The sequence below is a fragment of the Trichechus manatus genome, unplaced genomic scaffold (genome assembly GCF_000243295.1).
Source record: "Trichechus manatus latirostris isolate Lorelei unplaced genomic scaffold, TriManLat1.0 scaffold00014, whole genome shotgun sequence".
NCBI lineage: Eukaryota > Metazoa > Chordata > Mammalia > Sirenia > Trichechidae > Trichechus > Trichechus manatus.
This window is the reverse complement of record NW_004443950.1, coordinates 939,826-963,233: the sequence shown is the minus strand read 5'-3', so window position 1 is coordinate 963,233 and position 23,408 is coordinate 939,826. Positions and strand designations below refer to the sequence as shown.

At 42.4% G+C, this 23,408-nt stretch overlaps 1 protein-coding gene across 4 annotated transcripts in view; it reads left to right on the top strand.

Annotated features, from left to right (window-relative positions):
- The first annotated feature begins 4,729 nt into the window (after positions 1-4,729).
- The window catches only part of NFATC3 (nuclear factor of activated T cells 3), a 94,684-nt gene continuing 76,005 nt past the window's right edge, over positions 4,730-23,408 (top strand). For all 4 annotated transcript variants that reach the window (XM_004371460.2, XM_004371461.2, XM_023726808.1 and 1 more), the window contains exon 1: positions 4,730-5,078. In XM_004371460.2, the coding sequence (XP_004371517.1) occupies positions 4,976-5,078 (103 nt within the window). In that variant the 5' untranslated portion in view covers positions 4,730-4,975. The remainder of the gene's footprint in view (positions 5,079-23,408) is intronic.

The window sequence follows — 23,408 nt, the reverse complement described above, 5'->3', positions numbered from 1 at the left end:
TGACCAAGGGTCCCTGCCCTGGGCTGCTCCCCTCCCCCCTCTTCCTCAGCTGTAAACATGCTGCTGCTTATCTTTTCCAGGCTCTCTAGGTGAGGGGGGATTCCCCCTCTGGGCCTAGGCCTGGGGCACAGGAGGAGCCCTGCTGCCCTCTCTTCTCTTCCCTCCCCTGTTCCTGCCATCACCCCCGGGCCAGCTTCACTGCTCCTTGGCAGCCCTGTACAGTCCCTGGCCCTGCTGGCCTCTGAACCAAGGGTTGGGTAGGTGAGGCCTCTGTCTAGTTCTGGCACTGCCCCTCCCTGCTACACACACTTGTTCTGTGTGCAGATAAGGATATAGCTCTACCACCTGCCTGCCAGGGCCCATCACTGTTTGACCTTGGACAAGTCACTTCTAGTCCTCTCTGAGCCCGAGGGCCTCCTCTGAGAGTGGGATCAGAGGCTAGGTGAGGCTGGCTGGGAGATAAATAGGCTGACCTGTGATAGGGTACTGCATGGCTAATGGGGTCACTGCAGGCCAAGGCTGCCTAACTAATTTCCTAGACCAGTGCTCCCGGAGAAGAGGCTCCACCCAGGAGAGACATTGAGGCTTGGTCCAGCCTCAGCCACCAAACTTGAGACACCCTTTATTTCTAATTTTTCTTAACTAAAAACTTTCAGTCAAAATGCTCCCTTTGCCTTTCCTCATAGCCCCACTAGAACAGAGCAGACAGAGGCCCCAGTGGCCCCCCCAGGTACCCTGGGCCGGTTAGAGCTGCAGAGGGACCCTGTAGGGGCCCAGCACTGAGTCCAAGATCCACCTCCCTGGTGGGACTGGGCTCAGTCTTCAGGCCTCTTTTCTCACCAAAGTCATGTCCCTGAGGAAGCCCCTTCTCTGGCATGGTCAGGTTCATGTGTGGGTTATGGGCAGTGACAGGCAGGGACAGAGGTTTGCTGCTGGGGTGTGGGGGCCCAGGGAAGGCACTGGGGAGAGGGTCAGCCACAGGGGAGGCAGGTAGGGAGGGGCTAGTGTGTGTTCCATGACTGAGGATATCTGGCAGAGACCCTGGTTGAATATATTAGGCCTCAAAAGGTCTTACTTTAGCACCACTTGGGTAAGGGCTTTTTTAAGTGGTATCTCCCCTGGTATCAGAGTGGCCTGCCCAAGGGGCTGGGACAGGCTGGGAGAGCCTAGTCAGGCCTGAAAACTCCACCCACTGCTCTCACTATGCCCACCTTAAACTGGGCCACTTAGACTCCCAAACCTCTTTCTGGGCTAGTGGCCACAATGCTTATCCATCTATCCCAGTCACCTTGATTGAGGGCTGCTTCTAGCTCATTTTGGGGACAAGTCATTTGGGCAAGAGACGAAAGATGAGTAAGGCTGGAGAGGATGGCAGGTCCTCTGAAAGCCACAGTAAGAAGACTGGACTTTGTGCACAGATTGGTAGTGAAACTCTTAACCCTGCAGTCCTGTAATCTTAGATCCTTTCAGGTCTCCCTCCTGCTCAGAACTCTGCCATGGCTCTCCACTGCCCTCTGGATCAAGCCCAAACTCCTCAGCCTGGCATTTGAGGACAAAGTGCTGACCCTGGCTTCCCAGTGCCCGGTGCTGACTTCAGCAACTAACTTTCTTAGATTGTAGTTGGCTGGCCTCATCCCTCTGGCCCAGATTGGGAGCTGCTCAAGGGCAGTTCCCCCGTTCCCTCTGCCTAGCCTTGGCTGGGGGAGTGGGGACCCGGCACAGAAGAGAAATTAAAGAAGAGCTTGTGGGTGGATGTGTGGCATGGAGAGTTTTCTAAACGTTGGCTTTCCTCTAAGGCTCCTGTTTCCCCTAATGTGAAACAAGGAGGCTGGGCTGGGCAGGCCCTAAACTGTGCTGTCCCTTGACTCTGCCAGAGGACACAGGAGTGCCTTCTACATTGGGGGCCTAGGGCCAGGCCTGTGGCAGCTGATGAAACAAATGGACTTTCCTTAAATCTTGGGCCTGGCGGGCATTCACACAGGAGGGAGAGGTAGGATATAGAGATCTACACAATACTTGTCCACCAGCCTGGCCCAGTCAGGGATCTGAATACTGGACTTGCCCCCTGGGCCTCTGGTTTCACAGGGTTCCCAGAGGGCTGGCATAGGTCAGATGGTCTCCTACAGGAGCTCTGGAGTCAGAGATGGCCTGAGAAAGAGCTCATGGAGGGAGGCCCTGGCCCTAGCTGAGGGTAAAGGGGGACAGAATGTGTACATAAGCGTGAGGGAGGAGACAGGTCCAGTCACAGCCCCCAGAACCCCCAGCGATTGCTGCCTTTCTTACAAAGGTGGTGATAACTCCTGCAGCTGGTGCCCACCCCTGCCGTAGCCCACAGCACTCCAGACTAGGGTTCTCAGTTTCTACCAGACCATGCTTAAGACGTGACCCCCTTCTAAGAAGCATTTGATGAATCAGTTTTTCAAGCCATCTACAGTGGTGGGGCTAACATACCCAGGCCCCTGGTTCAGATGAAGTCATGTCTGGAGGGAAGGGGGACTGGATAAGGCTCATTTTCTCAATTCAAATGACGACCTGGGAGGTGTATGTGTGTGGGGAGGAGGGCACATCCTGAAGTTGCATTAAGTCTTGTACAGGAGGGGGAGCTGAGCTGGCTAAGCTTCTGGGGCCTTGTACTCCAGGATTATGTTACATATAGTACTAATAGGTGGGCCAGCCATCTGTTAGGGGCAGAGAGCTGCAGAGCAGACATGGTGTTGGGCTCCAAGTTCCAATCTCAGGTCCTCAGGGTTGAAGATGATCTGAAGGCAGAGCAGCTTTTTGGGAGAATGTTCTATCCACCTAATGCTATCTACCCCTTTCCTTTGACTGCTGTTATCTTCTGCCTCCAATCTCTCACCTCTCCATCTAATGATCCATTCAGAATTCTGACCATGTTAGTCCCCTGTTCTAAATCCTTCCATGGCTCCCTGCTGCCATCAGAATAAAGTCCAGACACCCTGAAGTGGCCTGCAGTATTGCCCACTCATCCAGCCTCACTTTCGGTTGCTGCCCACTGCAGATACTGTCTTGTCTCCAAGTCTTTGGAAATTTGTTTTCTGTCTGAAAGGCCTTCATTACTCCTTGTCCATCTCTCCAATTCCTACTTAGCCCTGTGGAGGCCCTGAAGCCAGGGGCGTTCTCTGAGCCCCCAGCACTGCCCTCATCTTTCTCCACAGTAATTACAGAGTTGCTGCAGTGAGCCTCCCGACCTCTGAAGGGAGACTGATTTATCTCTGAGTCCCCAGGCCCAGCAAGGTCTGGGTACAGAGCACCAGTTAGGAAAAGTACCCTGACCAAAATAATAAGCCAACGAAAGATGAACAAACATCTCACGTGCTCTGGACATTCCCTGTTCTCCTGACTCGAGGCTGTGTAGAGTTATCCCTAGGGCTTCCAGTAATTCCGATATCAGCCCAGACAGAGACCTCTGCAAGGCACTCGCCATGTCTCGTCTCAGTGGCTTTTTGTGGGCGGTATGGGATGTGCCGTTGGCTGTGAGACAGTATTCCCGGGGCCTCGCACCTGCACCCAGTCCTCTGAGATACAGCGCCCTGGGCTTCTCCGGCAACGAGCATCTAGGGATGCTCTGCCCTGTAGGGCCTGTGCACCGAGTCTGGAGCTGAGGGAACGGGTCACCGCCGCCTCTCCCAACTCCCAGTCCACCCTGCGCCTCAGCAGAGCTCTAAGTAAACAAGTATCGCTGGGTGCGGCCTCCACTCCAGGCCCCAAGAGGCTGCAGTCTTGGGCTGTCCTGGGGGAAGACAGGACCGACGGGGAGGGGCTGACAGCGAAAACGGTTCTACAGACGCAGTGTCACTTCCTCCCTACCGCCAGCCATCCATTTTGGGTGGCATAATCCCTTCTGCTTTCATGGACGTGCATCGGGAAGCAGAAGTCAAAAAGCCTCTGAATGCGCGAGCTCATGACAGGCACTATCCCGGCTCAGTCCGCCCAGCTTCCAGCAGGAGACAATCCATGCTCTTCGGGCTCCGCCGAGGCCCCAGATGCTCCGGCTGTGTTCTAGGACAAGCTGCCGAGGCCGGCGCCTAGGGGCAAACAAAGGAGCAGCCACCAAGGCGCGCAGGCCCCTCCCCGCAGGGGGTGGGTCTGCGGCACCGAGAGCCCAGACTCGGGACTCATCGCGCAATTCAGGTCTCCTCCGGCTCCGCCCCAACCTAGCCAGAGGCTCGGACCGATCTCCGTCCTCCCGAGACTCCGCCATTAAAGATGTGGGGGGGAGTGAGGATGTGAGTCGCATCCAGGTAACCTCGCGGGGCGCTGATGCCCTTCCCAAACCTAGCCAAGAAAAGTAACACAGTCCGGCCGCCCATCACCACACTCATAACCTTAGGGTTCCCGCGCCCCTTCCTCGACGGTGAGAAGTAAGAAAAGAGATCTCCGACTGGTCGGTGGTGGGCTCCACAAACCAATCAGGGCTATCGGCGCTACTCCCGGGTGCCGGGATCTGACTTAGTCGCGTGGGGGATAGAAACCAAACTACAACTCCCAAGCGGTAGCGGGGCTCGCCAGCGCTCCGTAACACTTGACTTCCTCTTCCCGGAGCGAGAGTCACGCGATAGGCCGTCGAGGGGGCGGGGGCCTTGGGGCTAGCCCCCCGCCCAGTGGCCAATGGGCGGCCCGGCCGGATGGGCGCGCAGTAGGGGGCAGGGCCGGGTGCGCGGCACGGTGCGGGAGCGCGCCAGCGGCTGCTATTGGGGGGCGGGGAGCATCTGCCGAGGGGACGGTGGCGGCTTAGGCACCCTCGACAGGCAGCGGCGGCGGCTCTTGGTGAGGCTCGGCGTGCGGCCAGCTCTCGAGGTCGGAACGGAAGGCTCAGCGTTGCAGGCCCCGCCCGGAAAGTTTGCCGCAGAGCCGCGACCTCCTGGCCGGCGCGGCCCGGCATGAAGCGGCGCTGAGGAGCCGCTGCCGCCGCCGTGCAGCCTGAGAAGGAGTCGCAGCAGCTTGGGCCACGCCGATGACTACTGCAAACTGTGGCGCCCACGACGAGCTCGACTTCAAACTCGTCTTTGGCGAGGACGGGGCGCCGGCGCCGCCGCCCCCGGGCCCGCGGCCTGCAGGTGGGTTGCGGGCCGGGCGGAACCGAGGGGCGTCTCCTCCTTTCCTCGCCCACTCCTTTGGTCCCTTGGTTGACTGGGAGCTGGTAACCCCATTTGTGTTGCGTGAAGTGAGTGAAGAGCGGATTTAAATCTCTGAGAAGGCATGTGGGTCGCAGCGACTAGGCTGGAAGCGAACTAGTGGGAACTCGGCTCCGGAACGGCTTTGACCCATGGAAGTCCATGGTTTGGAGGCCGAGGGTCGGGGCAGCTGCCCAAGTGGTGTCTGGTTGTCGCTGTTTTGCCAGCTTGGTGCAGAAAAAATGATGTCTCTGTGAAGTGTAAGCGTTAGGTAGCGCACTTGAGTTTTCATCTATTTTAGGTTGTTTTCTCCTCATTATTTAAAAGATTCACATTCTTGAACTGTAGAACCTCTCTAAAATTAGGTGTGCATGTTCGTTTAATAAATCTGCTTTGCTACGAGAGTAATACTTTCGAGTTAACTTCACTTGTGCAAGTTTATGGCTCACATTTAACTGGAAGTGTTACTATAACGGGACTTTTCTGAAAACTGGGTTTCCTTTCTTAAACATAGTGTTTGGGAAAATTTTTAAAAAAGGGGGGGGAGAGTGCCATTTTTATAATTCTTCTAGAAAGTTCTCAAAGCCAATTTTTATTTTAAGCAAAAGCTTACCTCGGAAGATGTTTTAAAGGAGATTGTGAGTTGGAAAGGCTGGGTACCGTAATACTTGGAGGTCAGACCAATCAGGAAATAGAAACAGGATGACTGAGGACTTAGAGATCTCCTGTGACCTGGTTTGGAATACTGTGGTTCATTAAGTTCAGTTTCCCTATTACATATGCAGGGGAACTTTAAAAAGAAGATGGATATGAGTAATCCATATTTATTCTTTCCAGGTTTTAGGTGAATTACTTAATGTTCGTATTGATGTTCAACAGTTTTTTAGAGTTATATTGAAAAACATATGAATTTGAGGCATAAGGATTTTCTGGCTATACTTGTTTTAACTGTCCATTTAGTTAGATGCTTTTTTCAACATAAATAATTTACGGTAGTTATTTGTTGGTTGTGTTTATTTCAAATCCGCTAACACCACTTGAGCACCTATTATGTTGAAGGTACTGTTAGATACTTTGTAGCATTATGATGAATGTCACTGAGGCCCCTTAGTAGCTTGGGAAATGGTTGGGAAGTCATATAATCCGAATAACTATTCTATTAGGCAAGCTGCGAATGGTGGTGCATGTTATATTAAAGACAGAAACAGGAAAAAAGTAGCGTTTGTGGAGAGAGTGACATTGAGTTGTGCTTACATTATTGAGACTTAACGGAATAAAAACAATGTGAGTATTTTCATTGTAAAGAAGATAAACATTGGATGATAGCAAAGTTACACTGGGTACAAATTTGACTAGAGCACATTATATAGCGAAAATTCATTCAATAAAAGTGTTAACCAAATATATAATTAATAAAGGAGTGTCATGTAAGTAGGAATCATATACAGTATACACCCAAAATATTGAATACCACTTAAAAGCTATGAAAACTGCTTTTTAAAAATTTATTTTTGTCATACACAAAAAACATTTTGATATTGAAATGGATTTTCAAGGAGTTAAAGTTTGTAAGTATATATAACTAGAATTTCCAAAGGTAAACTTGAACAGTTTTATTTGTGACAAAAAGACCACTTTAAAATATTCTAGCATCTAATTTTTAAATACTATTGGAAAGGATGTATTATATATTCAGAGTTAAGGTTTCAAAATTATTTGTTCACAAAGTTAGTTTTCATTTTGGTAAGCATAATTATGAGTACGTAGTTAGAAGGAACTAAGTGAGTTAAGGAGCCATGGTGGCGCAGTGGTTAAAAGCCCTTGGCTGCTAATGGAAAGGTCAGCGATTCATACCTACCAGCCACTCTGCGGGAGAAAGATGTGGCAGTCTGCTTGCATAAAGATTTACAGCCTTGAAAACCCTATGGGACAGTTCTACTCTTGTCCTAGCGGGTCGCTATGAGTCGGAATCAACTCGACGGCGTGGGTTTGGTTTTTGTTTTAAGTGGGTTATGCTTTTAACTGACATGCTTTTTAGATGATGTACACAGTAAAGTGGGCCATAAGAATAAAATTACTTGGTAGAAATCAGATCAGTATTGGGTTACATCAGCGGGTTTACTTGTTTTTGAACTCTCTTGCTCCTGGAATGTAAGTTCCATGAAGGCAAGGATAGTGTGTATATCTTGTTCATAGTTGTATTACCAGTGCGTACCTAGCACAGTGCCTTTAACACAGTTACCTGTTACCCATTGCCACCAAGTTGATTCCTACCCATAGCGACCCTATAGGACAGAGTAGAACTGCCCCATAGGGTTTTCAAGGATTGGCTGGTGGATTCAAACTGCTGATCTTTTGGTTAGTAGCTGAAGCTCTTAACCACTGCGCCACCAGGGCTCCTTTTAACATAGTAGGCACTCAGTATTTGTTGAAGTAATTAATACTACTACTTAAGTTTTGAGTCAGTTCTCACTGTTTTTTTCATGGTAGAGGAACTTGTTGAGCATTGTTCCAGTTGTTTGGCCTTTATTGGTCAGTTGCACAGGACAGCCGGCCCTGATACTTTTGGGTACTGCAGTGGTTTTACATCTCTCTGAAGGTTTGAGAGTACTTGTATCACATGTAAATTTCCATACAGGGAGGTGATTTTTGAAAAATTATTTGGGAGTGGGATAGAGAGGGAGAGCAAGACAAGGGACTGAATTTAGTGACTCTCTTAACTATGCTTGTTAAAATACAGATTGGATTATTTGAGGTGTATTTGATAATATTGTTTACATTTGTGACCGACTTTTTAAGGTTATTGCTTACTGAGGTGTTTTGAGATTTTTCCATTAAAGAAAATTTAAGACCGTATGCTCTTCACTGTTTTTTTTAATGTAAGAGGACAGTACTGTTTTTTCAGTTAAAACTGAATCAAGTTATTTTGTTTAAATTTACAGCACCTTTTTCTTTACTTAATACTTAGTTTCAAAATAAAGATACATTTTAATAGTGAATAAACCCAAACCAGTTGCCTCCTAGTGGACTCTGACTTATGACTGATTTATGACGACTCCATGTGTGTCAGAGTAGAATTGTGCTCCGTAGGGTTTTCAATGGCTGATTTTTCGGAAGTAGATGGCCAGGCGCATTTGAGTGGACTCAAACTTCTAACCTTTCCGTTAGTAGCTGAGCACATTAACTGTTTGAACCACCCAGGGACTCCCCTGTAGTAAATAAGGAATTTAAATTAGGTAAGTGTTATTTCATTAACATTATTTGCCATTATTAAGGGCAGCTTCTGGTGCTTTATTTTAATGCACTGGTTGTATATCTCTACTTTAATTTGATATTATTATAATTTTTACTTTGCAAATTCAGAGTTTCGTTCTAAGAATTTGTCTATTACTGTTGACTTTCTAGTGCTGAATGAGAGTCACTGGGAGAAGTGTGTGCAATACTGTGTATAGTATCTTATCTACTGTTACTTTTTAAAAGGGAAAAAAATATCTTCAATACAATATGTATTTTTGTAAGAAATTTACTTTATGATAAATTACATAAGATACGTATATAATTTTGTCAGCTATTACTTTAATACACAACTTTTTCATATGTAAAGTTGAGGAACTTTTCCTAGATCATTGTCTTAGTCTTTAATCTACAGTGTTTTTTGGTTTTTTACTTTGTTTAGTGCTTGGAGGTCTGATTGTGTTCTTTGTAATTTAAAATTAGATAATTCCATTTCGTTACTTTTCAGTTTTGATTGATCATTTTTACTGAAGGTTTTTGTTTAATCTTGTGTAAAAGAGAGAATGTATTTAAAGCTCCTAGGACAGTCTCTGGTGCAGTGGTGCTAATTAAGTAATAGTAGTTACCATTTCTTTAAAACAAAACAGAAACCAATAGGTTATTTTTTACTTCCTCTTCTTTCCAAGATCCTCCTCTCTCCTAAACCAAAAATACTGTGAGGGAGTAGGGGCAGATGGACGATCCAGTAAATTAAACCTTAACTAGATGAGTTGGAATATTTGGCCTTAGATATTTTTATTATCCTTTTAATTCTAGTCTTAAATCTATTGTTCTTCTCAATGTTACTTACCTCCTTTCAAGCCTTACCAAGTACTGAATGTCATTAGCTTTAAATGATGTTTTTGCCTTTCTTGAATTAGGTTGTTACTGACTCAGTATGGTATGAAAGATGATTGATTTGCTAGCCATACTAAGTATGATTGGATATTTAAATCAGTATGAAAAAAAAGGAAGTTGCTTGTATGGTTTTCTGTGGAAATTTAATGATGTGTTTGATTGCTGCTGAGCCATATTTTCATACCATACCCGTTGCCATCGAGTCGATTCCGATTCATAGTGACCCCATAGGACAGAGTGGAACTGCCCTATAGGGTTTCCAAGGATCGGCTGATGGATTCGAACTGCCAGCCTTTTAGTTAGCAGCTGAGCTCTTAATCACTGCAACACCAGGGCTCCTTTCATACCAAAGGCCAGCATTTTCTTTACCGTTGAGTGCAGTGAGAATATGTATTAGGTGACTGAACCACTGATAAAGATTTTACCATTTCACTTAGAAGAATAATTTTCTGTTTCTTTGACACTTTTCCTGATAGGAATTGAAGGATGCACCTGGGGCTATTAGCAGACTTTTGTGATGGGGATTTGTGCCTAAGTGTGGGAGAAAATTGAGAAAAAAATTTTTGCAGTGTCATTGTTTGGGTAAAGTAGCCATGGTGGCGCAGTGGTTAAAGTGCTTGGCTGGTACCGAAAGGTTGGCGATTCAAACCCACCAGCCACTCTTTGTGAAAACGATGTTTTGGTAAAACTTCATAATTGTTGTAAGAGCATTGTTGTGCCTTTGCTTTCTTAAGTTTTACCATTTGCCAATACAGAAGGAATATTTTGGCATATATTCAAAACTATTAGCAGAGGTAATACTGTAATAGTTTTATTATATAGTATAAAAATTAAAACTCGGGTATTATATCTGTGGGGGAGTCCCTGAATGGTGTAAACCGTTAATGTGTTCCCTGCTAACTGAAAGGTTGGTGGTTCGAGTCCACCCAGAGGTGCCTCTGAAGAAAGGCCTGGCAGTCTACTTTTGAAAAATCAGCCATTGAAATCCCTGTGGAGCACAGTTCTACTCTGACACACATGGGATTACCATGAGTCAGAATCAGCTTGATGGCCACCTGGTTTGGGTGTTTTAGCAAGATCTGTAACTTAAGCGTTTAAGGGCATTTAAGGTGTTAATTTAGAATTAGTTGTAGAATCAACTTACTATTATTACTTGTTTTTCTGTGGCAACTAGTAAACTTTGTCTAAAGTCATATGTATTTTTAAAATATAATTTATTTTTATTGTTGTTGAGAATATACATAGCAGAACTTACACCAATTCAATAATTTAGGTGTATGTATTTTTACTGAAGGCATATTCTAAGCTCAGCTTTTGTAGTTTGCTCTCTCTATTTTTTTTTTTTATAAAAGTGTGATCATTAGGATATTTTTGGTGAGAAAATGTAGAATTCATTATTTTTGTCTGAGAAAGTCATAAATAAGATGCTGATATTTAAAATTGAGAACTTTTTTTTATTGTACTTTAGATGAAGGTTTACAGAACAAATAGTTTCTCATTAAACAGTACACATATTGTTTTACAACAATGGTTAACAACCCCACAACATGTGAGCACTGTCCCTTCTTGACCTTGGATTCCCTATTACCAGCTTTCCTGTCCCCTCCTGCCTTCTAGTCCTTGTCCCTGGGCTGGTGTGCCCCTCTAGTCTTGTTTTGTTTTATGGGGCTGTCTAATCTTTGGCTGAAGGGTGAACCCCAGGAGTGACTTCATTACTGACCTAAAACGGTGTCCGGGGGCCATTCTCTCAGGGTTTCTCCAGTCTCTGTCAGGCCGGTAAGTCTGGTCTTTTTTTGTGAGTTAGAATTTTGTTCTGCATTTTTCTCCAGCTCTGTCCAGTACCGTCTGTTGTCATCCCTGTCAGAGCAGTCAGTGGTGGTAGCCAGGCACCATCTAGTTGTACTGGACTCAGTCTGGTGGAGGCCGTGGTAGTTGTGATCCATTAGTCCTTTGGACTAATCTTTCCCTTGTCTCTTGTTTTCTTCATTCTCCCTTGCTCCCGAAGGGGCGAGACCAGTGGAGAACCTTAGATGGCTGCTCACAAGCTTTTAAGACCCCAGGCACTACTCACCAAGGTAGAATGTAGAACATTTTCTTTATAAACTGTTTTGTGCCAAAAATTGAGAATTCGTAAGAGTTGTGTTGTTTATTGCCCTTTACTTTCCTTTTCACTACTGTACTGCTAGTTGAGTAGCAGATGATTCAGTATGGTAATATTTTAAATTAGCCGTGGAGTTGAGGCAGCCTCTTAGGAGGTAGGAAACCTGAGTAGGTTGAGCCTCAATTTGATAGTAAGCAGTAGTTCGACGGCTCACAGCAGTAACATAAATAAGGGAGGTGTAGTCTAAGCTGTCCTGGTGGGTCAGGGGAGTAGACACAGCCGACTTGGCAGGAAGCCTGGCTTCTAAAACAAAATCCAAGTCATCAAATTTGTCTGGGCATGCCATGTGAGGTTCAAGTAACAGTGGAATTTAAGAGGAGTGAGTTGTTTAGGGAGGCTTAGGAGAGTCACAAGCAGGAGCAAGTTTTTTTTTTTTTTAAAACATTCGTCATTTTAACTCAAACACAACGTGGATCTGCATATAGTTACAGCATTTCTGGTACTGTCTATATAATTTTATTGTATGACTCTCACCTGCCTGCCTGAATTTGGCAAACTTCAGGAGAAAAAACAATTGAACCTGTAAGATTTAAGTAATATGGCCTGTGAATTGACAGCTTACCAATAGCTGAAATTTAATCATAGGGACAGTTCTAGTTAACATATTGGTATTTATGTCTGAAAGGGAACGATGTAGTACTATGAAAGCCTGAAAATCCCAGGTACACTGGAAAAATAACTTGAAAACTTTTTCCTACAAAATGTATAATTTCGATATGTCTTTTGTTACAGCAACAGGTCAGAGTTTTAACATTTTAAAGTGTGTTTTTTAATGTCTTAAAATAAATTTCGTAATTTGGGGTTAAATTTTCATCAGCTTTATTGTTTAATTAAAAGATAGGTAGAATTGTGTGAGCTCTGAAATTGGGTTAGTTTCAGATAAATCCTTCTCTTGTAGCTCTTTTTTCTGGTAATAAATATTGATTTAAAATTATTTTTTAAAGCATTTTTTTCATCAAGATAACCATTGGCCACAATACTTTAATGGACAGTTTGTCAGTTGTACTTAAATGTAAATATTTTCATTATTGCTTTTTAAAAATCTTTCAATAAAGTTGTTAAATAAAAATGGCATTTAGGAAAAAATGACATTCAAAAATTGTGGAAGCTAGATGATGGTATATGAGGGTTCGTTATGCTATTCTCTCTACTTTGGTATATCCTTTAAAATTTCCATAATGCAAAGTTTAAAAAATTATATTCAAAAATGGTTTAAGCTCCTTAAGGTTAAGATAGGGAGATTAGAATAGGAAAAATATTTACTTTTTTGAAAAGTATTCTGAAGTTAATAGCTGTTGCATGTAAATTTTTCTTCTTTGCTGGTTTAACAAATAAAAAAGAAAATAAAAATCAGTCGTTGTATGTCTGATTTACAAAACCCATTTCTTCCTCTAATTGTGTAGTATTAGCAGTGGGATGGTTAGATGAGTTAGTGGTGTACATAAATAGGAAGTAAATCCTTATTATTTTGAATAGTTATTTTTCTATTTTAAAAGATACAGTATTTTCTAAGTAATCATATGGGATCAGAAAAATTCATTTATTGTTCAGAAATAAAGCCTTGAAATTATTTTAAAAATTTTAATGTTTGAGCATGTTGCTTGTATCCATCAGTCTACTATTTATTAAGTGTTGTTAAATTCACTTGAACTTTTAAATTTACTTATAATGAAATGAAGCTAGATAATTTGCACTTAATTTTAAGACTAGATTTTATTTGTTTACAGTTAAGTATTATTGTACTGAAAACCTCTTACTACATAATTGGTAGAGATTAACTTGGAAAAATAACAGATATAAATTCTTTTGATTTGTGAATATCTCAGAGCAGACAGTCTGAAATTTACATCTTACATTTTGCCTTTTACAAGATCATACTGAATGAATACTAAAGGAATACATGTTGTAACTTGTTCTCTATATAAGGAAAGTTTTTTGGGGGAAATGCATAAAGTTGTATTTAAATGTTACTTTTTATTTTTTATTGTAAGTTAAGGGGTTTAAGGAAGGGATATTTCCTCTACCATCAACACTTCTGTATAGTTTTTGCTTCCTTTCAGTAAAGGTTGTTCAATAAAAATGACATCTAGGAGAAAATGACATACTGAAATCATTGAAGCTAGATGATAGGTATGTTGTGAATCATTATACATACCCTGTATATATGTTTGAAAATTTCCATAATACTAAGTTTTGAAAACTTGTTGACATGATCTGGAGTAAGAAATACATTTTATGTTTCAACTTAGTACACATACGTTTATACACAGATAACTGAAACATAAATCTTGCATAAAATAGTGTGCAGTGCAGTGAATTACTTCATATGGCCCTTCTAGACATAATCTACGTAACTCCCACCAAATGACTAGGTGGGACTATGCAGATGAGGTGCTTGTGGCCCACCAAGGGGATTGGATAGCTTGCTAATAATGTAAATAAGGTGCATGGCACCCTTGTTGGGGTGTGACCATGCAAATAAGGTATATGGAACACTAATGAGGGGATTGGTCAATTTTGCTATCCCGCTAGGCTTAAAGGGAGACAGAGAGAGAGGCGGATGGAGGGAGCTCTTAACATGGAAGATAGAGAGAGGCAGCAGAGGCAGAAGAACCAGGACAAAGAGGGAGAGCAGTAACACTGGAGACAGCAAGAAGCAGTTGCAGAGAAACAGCGACGACAGAACCAGACCAGCAGGAGACTGCATGGTGGGCTTCCTGGCCCATGGAGTGAAAAGGCAGAGTGGGGTGCCTCTGGCCACTTATCGGCAGAGCTAAAAGAGCTTTGTAACACTTGCCTGAGCAGGGCAGAGGCCAAGGGGCTGAGGGGCCAAGAGGCCAGGGGGCCAGAGACGGGTGTGCCTGAGGGCTCGGCTGAGAAGAGGCTTTCCTGATAGAACTGTATCCTGAGCATTCCTGAACCTGAATTGTAATCTGCTACTTCCCTAATGGAAAACCTGGTGATGTAGTGGTTAAGAGCTACAGCTGCTAACTAGAAGGTCGGCAGTTCAAATCCATCCAGCACTCCTTGGAAAGACCGTATGGGGCAGCGAGGCAGCTCTACTCTGTCCTGTAGGGTTGCTATGAGTGGGAATCGACTCGCCGGCAACGGGTTTTTTGTTTTTGGTACTTCCCTAATAAACCCCGTAACTGTGAGTATGATCTGTGAGTTCTGTGTGGCCATTGCAGTGAATTATCGAACCCAGCAGAGAGATAGAGAATGCTATGGGAGGGACAGTTGGTGTCAGAATTGGTAAAAAGATTGGAGAGAAGGTTTATCTGACCTCCACCTCATAGCAATCAGCTGTTGGTCTTGATTCGCCTTCCCACTTGTGAAATTAGACGAGGAGGTCAGATGCCCCTGCCATGCCTTTTCACATAGTGTTTACTCCATGGCATTACTTTGACATTTTCTTTTTTATTATGTTAAAAAATTGTTGGTCATGACTCACTAATTGATCACCACGTTCAGTTTGAAAAACAGAGCTCTAACAGATGGTATCATAGTTCTAATTATATTGAAACGTAGGTTATTGAGATGTTCTTGTTAGACCATATTTCTCCTGTCTCCAGTTTTTGTTTTTTTAATTTTTTTTTCTTGTACTTTAGGTGAAGGTTTACAGAACAAATAGTTTCTCATTACAGAGTCAGTACGCCTATTGTTTTATGACATTGGTTAACAACCCCACGACATGTCAACACTCTCCCTTCTCTACCTCAGAGGACCTTTTTTCTTTTTTGGTGAAAATATACATAGCCAAAGATACACCGAAGATATACCGTTTCAAAAATTTCTACATGTACAATTCAGTGACATCGATTATGTTCTTCCAGTTGTGCTGCTCTTGTCACTATCCTTTTCTAAATTATTCCATCACCATTATCTTCAACTCACTGCCCCCAAGCTTCCCATCAAACCTTTTGAGTTGCTCTTGTCAATTTGATCTCACGTACATAATTCTTTTTTTTTTTTGTACTTTAGATGAAAATTTACAGAACAGAATAGTTTCTCATTAAACAGTACACATACTGCCCTGTGATAATGGTTAACAACCCCACGACATGTCAACACTGTCCTTTCTCAACCTTGGGTTCCCTACCACCAGCTTTCCTGTCCCCTCCTGTCTTCTAGTCCTTGTCCCTGGACTACTGTACCTCATTAGTCCCGTTTTGTTTTATGGAACTGTCCAATCCCCGGCTGAACGGTGAACCTTGGGAGTGACTTCGCCACTGAGCTAAAAGGGTGTCTCGGGGCCGTACTCTCGATGTTTCTCCAGTCTCTGTCAGGCCAGTAAATCTGGTCCTTTTTTTGTGTTAGAATTTTGTTCTACATCCTTCTCCAGCTCTATCCAGGACCCTCTGTTGTGATTCCGGTCGGAGCAGTCAGTGGTGGTAGCCCGGCACTATCTAGCTGTACTGGACTCAGTCTGTTGGAGGCCATGGTGGTAGCTGTGGTCCATTAGTCCTTTGGACTGATCTTTTCCTTGTGTCTTGTTCTCTTCATTCTCCCTTGCTCCCGAAGAGGTGAGACCAGTGGAGTATCTTAGATGGCTACTCACAGGCTTTTAAGAAACTAGACGCTACTCACCAAGGTAGAGTGCAGAACATTGTCTTTATAAACTGTGTTATGCCAGTTGAAGTAGATGTTCCTGGAGAGCATGGTCCCCACAGCCCCCCACCCAGCAGTTCAGTCCCTCACGGAGTTTGGATGTGTCTATGGAGCTTCCACGACCTTTCCTTGTACAAGTTTTACTGGCTTCCCCAGTATTGTGTACTGTCTTACCATTCACCAAAGTTACCACTAATCTGTTGTCTATTTAGTATTTTCCCCCAACCCCCCATCTCTTGTATCCAACAAAGATTATTACTTTTTTTATGTAAACTTCTTCAGGAGTTTTTACAGTAGAGGTCTCACACAATATTTGTCCTTTTGTGATTGACTTATTTCACTCAGCATAATGTCCTCCGGTTTCATCCATGTTATGAGATGCTACATAGATTCATCATTGTTCTTTATCGTTGCATAATACTCCATTGTGTGTACGTACCATAGTTTGTTTATCCATTCATCTGTTGATGCGCATCTAGGTTGTTTCCATCTTTTCGCTATTGTGAACAATGCTGCCATGAACATAGGTGTGCATACGTCTATTCGTGTGACGGCTCTTATTTCTTTAGGATATATTCCTAGGAGTGGGATTGCTGGATCATATGGTATTTCTATTTCTAGCTTTCTAAGGAAGTACCATATCATTTCCCAAAATGGTTGAATCATTATGTATTCCCACCAGCAGTGCATAAGAGTTCTGATCTCCGTGCAGCCTCTCCAACGTTTGTTATTTCCAGTGTTTTTGATTCGTGCCAGTAATGCCCGGGTGAGACGGTATCTCATTGTGGTTTTAATTTGCATTTCTCTAACGGCTAGTCATCACAGGCATTTCCTCATGTGTCTGTTGGCCACTTGAATGTCTTCTTTGGTGAAGTGTCTGTTCATTTCCTTTGCCCATTTTTAAATTGGGTTATTTGTCTTTTTGTTGTAGAGATGTTGGATTTTCTTGCAGATTATAGAGATTAGACCTTTGTCTGACTTGTAATGTCTAAAAATTTTTTCCCAGTCTGTAGGTTCTTTTTTTACTCTTTTGATGAAGTCTTTTGAAGAGCATAAGTGTTTGATTTTTAGAAGATCCCAATTAGCTAGCATATCTTCTGGAGTTTGTGTGTTGTTGGTTATGGTTTGTATCCTGTTTGTGCCATATATTGGGGCCTGTAACGTTGATCCTATTTTTTCTTCTATGAACCTTATAATTTTTGGCTTTACATTTAGGTCTTTGATCCATTTTGGATTTTGTATATGCTGTGAGGTATGAGTCTTGTTTCATTTTTTTGCAGAGGGACATCCAGTTTTGCCAGCACCGTTTGTTAAAAAGACTGTCTTTTCCCCATTTGATGGACTTTGGGCCCTTGTGGAAGATCAGGTGACTGTAGGTGGATGGATTTACATCTGGGTTCTCAGTTCTGTTCCATTGGTCAATGTATCTGTCGTTGTACCAGTACCAGGCTGTTTTGACTACTGTAGCTATATAGTAGGTTCTGAGGTCAGGTAGTGTGAGTCCTTTTACTTTATTCTCCTTCTTCAGTGGGGCTTTACTTGTTGGGGGCTTCTTCTCTTTCCATGTAAAGTTAATGATTAGTTTTTCCCTCTCTTTAAAGAAGGTTGTTGGTATTTGGATCCGGATTGCATTGTATTTGTAAATTGCTTTGGGTAGAATTTTCATTTTCACTGTGTTGAGTCTGCCTATCCATGAGCATGGTATGTTTTTCCATTTACGTAGATCCCTTTGGGTTTCTTGCAGTAGTGTTTTGTAGTTTTCTTTCTATAGGTTTTTTACATCCCTGGTCAGATTTATTCCTAAGTGTTTTATTTTTTTAGGAGCTATTATAAATGGTATTGTTTTCCTGATGTCCTTTTCATCATTCTCTTTGTTGGTGTATAGGAATCCAACTGATTTTTGAATGTTTATCTTGTATCCTGCTACTCTGCTGTATCTTTCTATTAGTTCCAGTAGGTTTCTCATGGCATCTTTAGGGTTTTGTACATATAGTATCATATCATCTGCAAACAGGGACAGTTTAACTTCTTCATTACCAATGTGGATGCCCTGTATTTCTTTTTCTTGCCTTATTGCTCTAGCTAGAACTTCCAGCACAGTGTTAAATAGAAGTGGTGATAAAGGGCATCCTTGTCTTGTTCCTGTTCTCAAGGAGAATGTTTTCGGCCTCTGTCCATTAAGAATGATGTTGGCTGTTGGTTTTGCATAGATGCCCTTTATTATATTGAGAAATTTCCCTTCTATACCTATTGTATTGAGAGTTTTTATCAGAAATGGGTATTAGACTTTGCTGAATGCCTTTTCTGCGTCAGTTGAGATGATCATGTGATTCTTTGCTTTCCTTTAATTTATCTGGTGGATTATGTTGATTGATTTTCTAATGTTGAACCATCCTTCCATTCCTGATATGACTCCTACTTGGTTGTGGTGTATTATTTTTTTGATATGATGCTGAATTCCATTGGCTAGAATTTTGTTGAGAATTTTTGCATCTATATTCATGAGAGGTATTGGTCTGTAATTTTCTGTTTTTTGTGGCATCTTTGCCTGGTTTTGGTATCAAGGTTATGTTGGCTTCATAGAATGAATTTGGAAGTGTCGCTTCCTTTTCTGTGTTCTGAAATAGTTTGAGTAGTACTGGTACAAGCTCTTCTCTGAATGTTTGGTAGAATTCTCCAGTGAAGCCACCTGGGCCAGGGGTTTTTTTTTTAAATTACCTTTTCAATCTCTTCTCTTTTTATGGGTCTGTTCACATTTTCAACATCACTTTGTTAGTTTGGGTAGGTAGTGTATTTCTAGAAATTTATCCATTTCCTCTAGGTTTTCAAATTTGTTGGAGTATAGTTTTTCATAATAGTCTGTTATGACCCTTTTTATTTCAATTGGGTCTGTTGTAGTGTCCTCTATTTCATTTCTTATTTGGGTTATTTGCGTCCTCTCCTGTTTTTCTTTTGTCAGTCTGGCCAGTGGTTTGTCGATTTTGTTGATCCTTTCAAAGAACCAACTTTTGGTTTTGTTGATTCTTTCCATTGTTTTTCTGGTCTCTATTTCATTTATTTCTGCTCTGATCTTTATTATTTCCTTTCTTCTGTTGGCTGTGGGCTTTTTTTTGTTGTTGTTGTTCTCTATTTGTTCGAGTTGTGTAGTTAATGTTTTGATTTTGTCCCTTCTTCTTTTTAGATGTGTGCATCTATTGGTATAAATTGTCCTCGAGGACTGCCTTTTCTGTGTCCAGCAGATTTTGGTATGATGTGTTTTCATTCTCGTTGGATTCTAGGAATTTTTTGATTCCATCTTTGATTTCTTCTATTACCCAGTGGTTTGTAAGCAGGGTGTTATTCAGTTTCCATGTAATTGATTTTTTTTCCTTGCTCTGTCCTTTACTGAGAGTGATGTGTTGAAGTCTCCTACTCTTATTGTGGAACTGTCAATTTCTCTTTTCGGTACTGTTAGAGTTTGTTTTATGTATTTTGGAGCCCTGTCATTGGGTGTGTAGATGTTTATTATGGTTATGCCTTCATGATGGATGGTCTCCTTAATCATTATATAGTGTACTTCTTTGTCTTTTATGGTGGATTTTGTTTTAAAGTTATTTTATCTGAGATTAGTATTGTCACTTCTCTTTTTTGGTAGTTGTTTGCTTGATATATTTTTTCCATCCTTTGATTTTTAATAAATTCACATCTTTGTTTCTAAGATGTGTCTCTTGTAGACAGCATATTCATAGATCCTGTTTTTTTATTCATTCTGTCACTCTGTGTCTGTTTATGGGTGCATTGAAGCCATTTACATTCAGCGTAATTATTGATAGGTGTGAGTTTATTGCTGTCATTTTGTGGTGCTTTTTTTTGTGGTGCTGACTTTTTCTTTGTTCTTCTTACTCTCCTGTGCTGAATTCTTTTTGTTTGTGTATTTTTTCCCCATTTCTCAGGGTTTCTTCTTTTTTCATCATTCTTTTTTCTGATTGTTCCTCAGAGTTGTAGCCATGTGTTTGTCTTTAATTTTGCTGATCCTGTCTTCCACAGTTTCAAACCTGCTCCTCAGCCCTTCTATGACATGGTCCATTTCTGAAATCTTGTTGTTTATCTTTTGGATTTCTGATTGTTGTTTTTGTATGATTTCTAGTTGTGAATTTATTTTGGCATTTTGTTCCTGCGTTATTTTCCTGAATTCTTCCAATTTTTTTGTCTGTATTTTCCATGAATTTGTCTAGTTGTTCCTCATTTTTGTCTGCTTTTTGCTTCAACTCTTGGATGATTCTGAATATTAGAGATTTGAATTCCCTATCAGGTAGTTCTAGTGCCTTTTCTTCTACTGGAAAGTCAGCCAGTGTTTTATTTTGGACGCCTACTGGAACCATCCTGTCCTATTTTTGTAAATGATATCGTCTGCTGTCTTCGGGGCACTCAGTGGTTATTTTTCTCGTTTATTGACTGTAGATTTGTTTGTTTCGTCCTTTTTTTTTGTTTTATTTGGCTGTGTCTGAGTAGGTGCGCCTTGTGTTCTTTGTTGTTTGCTCGTCTTTGGGCACGATACTTTTCGCCTCCTTCTCCAGTTGACGGGATCAGTTGCTCAGATATGGTACAGCAGCGCAGGTCTAGCTGAAGAGGAGTTTCTGGGATGGGTTGTTTGTGGCACTTACTATGGCCACCAGGGCAGGCCGGTAATCAGTGCAGGGCAGGTTCCGGTAGACCGTGTCTGGGCTGCTTGGTGGTGTGATATTCAGCGCACGGTGCAGGTAGGCAGGGTGGAGGGAGGCAGATTGTAATGTGTGGAGCTAAGATGGGCATGGGAGAGAGGAGAGAGGAACAGGAGCCAAAAACGTACAAACATAAAAAAGTGCTATGGGAGCTTGCTGTTGGAGTGGAGAGATGAGAGACTATGAAATGGAGAAAAACAAAAAAGGAGAAGAAGAAAAAAAGATAGGAAAAGAAAAATAAATAAAAATTAGAAAAAAGAAAAGCAAAGCTCCCAGGGATCCCTCCAGTGCAGCTGGGAGGTTTGGGAAAGTTGCTTCCAGGCCGTGAAGTACAGCCTGGCTAGAAGGGGTAGAGGTGTCATTCAGCGCCAGGTATTCAGGGGACAGTAAGAGAAGGAAAGTATAGAGGGATGAAAAACTGAGTAATGAAGAAAAACAAAAAGGGAAAAAGAGGGAAAAGAAAACAAAACAAACAAAAAAGAACAAGAAAAAAACCCCAAAGAAAAACAGAAAAAAATAGGAAAAAAATGTACCCCACCCCTGCCGGAAAAAAAGAAAAAAAAATGCCCCCGTGGATCCCTCTGCTCGTCTGCGCAGACTGAGGGGCTGCGTACCAAGCCGCGCAGTACTGCCCAGCTAGAACGGGCTCCCAATTCGAGAAAAGAAAAAGAAAATAAACAATTCAGAAGAAACAAATAAAGCCCCAGGATCCCACCAGTGTGGCAGCACGGGCCGGGAAGCAGTTTCACATTCAAACGGCGTTTCACAGCCTTTCAGGAAGAAGCAAAGATGGCGCACGGAGTCAGTTGTTTGAGAGAAAGGAAGTGGAGGTGGTGAGAAGTAAGGAAGAAATCTAAAGAAGCGGAAAAAAGCAACACCAGCAGCCAAAAAATGGCAGTTAGGGAGCCGGTGAGTGTGGGCAGGTGGAATCTAAGTGACACCGGGGTGAAGGTGGTGCTTCCCAGCCAAGAGACTGGCCGCAGGAAGCAGAGCAGGCCGAGTGGGGGTGAAGAAGGGTGAGGGGTGGGAAAGCATATATCGTTGGTTACTGTTTGTTATGTTTCCTGCTGGAAGCTCTGTGAAGCTGCTTTTTCGTAGCCCTGTTCGCTGATCTCTGGTAGGGTCCAAGATGGCGGATCCATGCTGTGTTAGCTGATAGGGGACCTCTGCATGTATCTCTCCTCGCTCTCTGTTCTCTGTCAGTTTCTTATTCCATTCGGTGCTTGGCTGAGTTCTGTATGTCTTCATTTGATGCTTAGGGTTTCAGGATTGCTGTTTTCTCTGTTTGGCTTAGTTTTTTGGATCTTTGCTGTGGAGGGACGGCATGGTGTTTCTGCCTATAGCGCCATATTGCCCGAAGTCCTCTCCTGTCTCCAGTTCTTTAATATATTTTTTTTAAATTACTTTTTCTATTGTATTGGCTTATTGGTATCCTTTTTTGGGTTAATTGGTTGCCTGAACAAGAGTTGTGTCTTGTGTCTTCCCCTTTCTCTCTACCCTGTTGTCAGAGTCAAAGTGTTGGACACCTCTTGTTGTAATTTGTGTGATTTTCTCTTCATATTTTATTCCCCCAAGTTCAGTTTTGAAAGGAATGGCTAAGGTTATCTTCAGTTCCTGCTCCTTTGAGCCTGTAACCTGTCTCCTCACTGGTCTACCTCACTGTGCTCCATCTGTTTTATATCCCTCACTCTACATATTAATATCATTCTTATCGCCTTTAATTTGATTCATCTCTTTTTAGTCCCATTGTGAAACTTTTCCCTCCACCCATTTGCCTGAACAGTCTCTGCCATTCACATGTTGTTTTATAGACTTTCTCTTTTGCACCTTCCTTCCTTTACTTGTTATTTATTTAGAAGCCTTTGAGGCAATTTAGAGACATTATTTTGATGTAGTACTTGGCTAGATCTAAGTTCTAGATTCATGTCTGTTGCTAGTGTGTGACATTGCTAAAATATCACAGAACAGTTTCAGGCTAATCCAGTTCTTTCATTTTATAGGAGAGGAAATTGAGGCTCAAGTTGACTTGCCAGAAGTTGTTTAATTAGTAGCAAAACAGGGACCCAGGACTTCAGACTCTCAGTTCTTTGTTTTTCTCCAGGAAGATTGCTTAGTTTCTACTTGAAAGTCTTAAGGGTTATTTTTACACAGCCTGTCCTTTTTTTTTTTTTTTTTAATTTTTGTTATTATTTTTTTTATTGTACTTCAGGTGAAGGTTTACAGAACAAATAGTTTCTCATTAAACAGTAGTACACATATTGTTTTATGACATTGGTTAACAACCCCACGCCACGTCAACCCTTTCCCTTCTTGACCTTTTCTTTCTTTTTTTTTTTTAAGTGAAAATATACATGGCCAAAGATACACCATTTCAAAAATTTCTACATGCACAGTTCAGTGACATCGTCTATGCTCTTCCAATTCTGCTGCTATTCTCACTTTTGATGAAGGTTTACAGAACAAAATAGTTTCTCATTAAACAGTTAGTATACATATTGCCCTATGACAATGGTTAACAACCTCACAACACATCAACACTGTCCTTACTCAACCTTGGGTTCCTTATTACCAGCTTTCCTGTCCCCTTCTGCCTTCTAGCCCTTGTCCCTGGACTGCTGTGCCTCATTAGTCTCATTTGGTTTTATGAGGCTGTCCAGTCCCTGGCTGAACGAC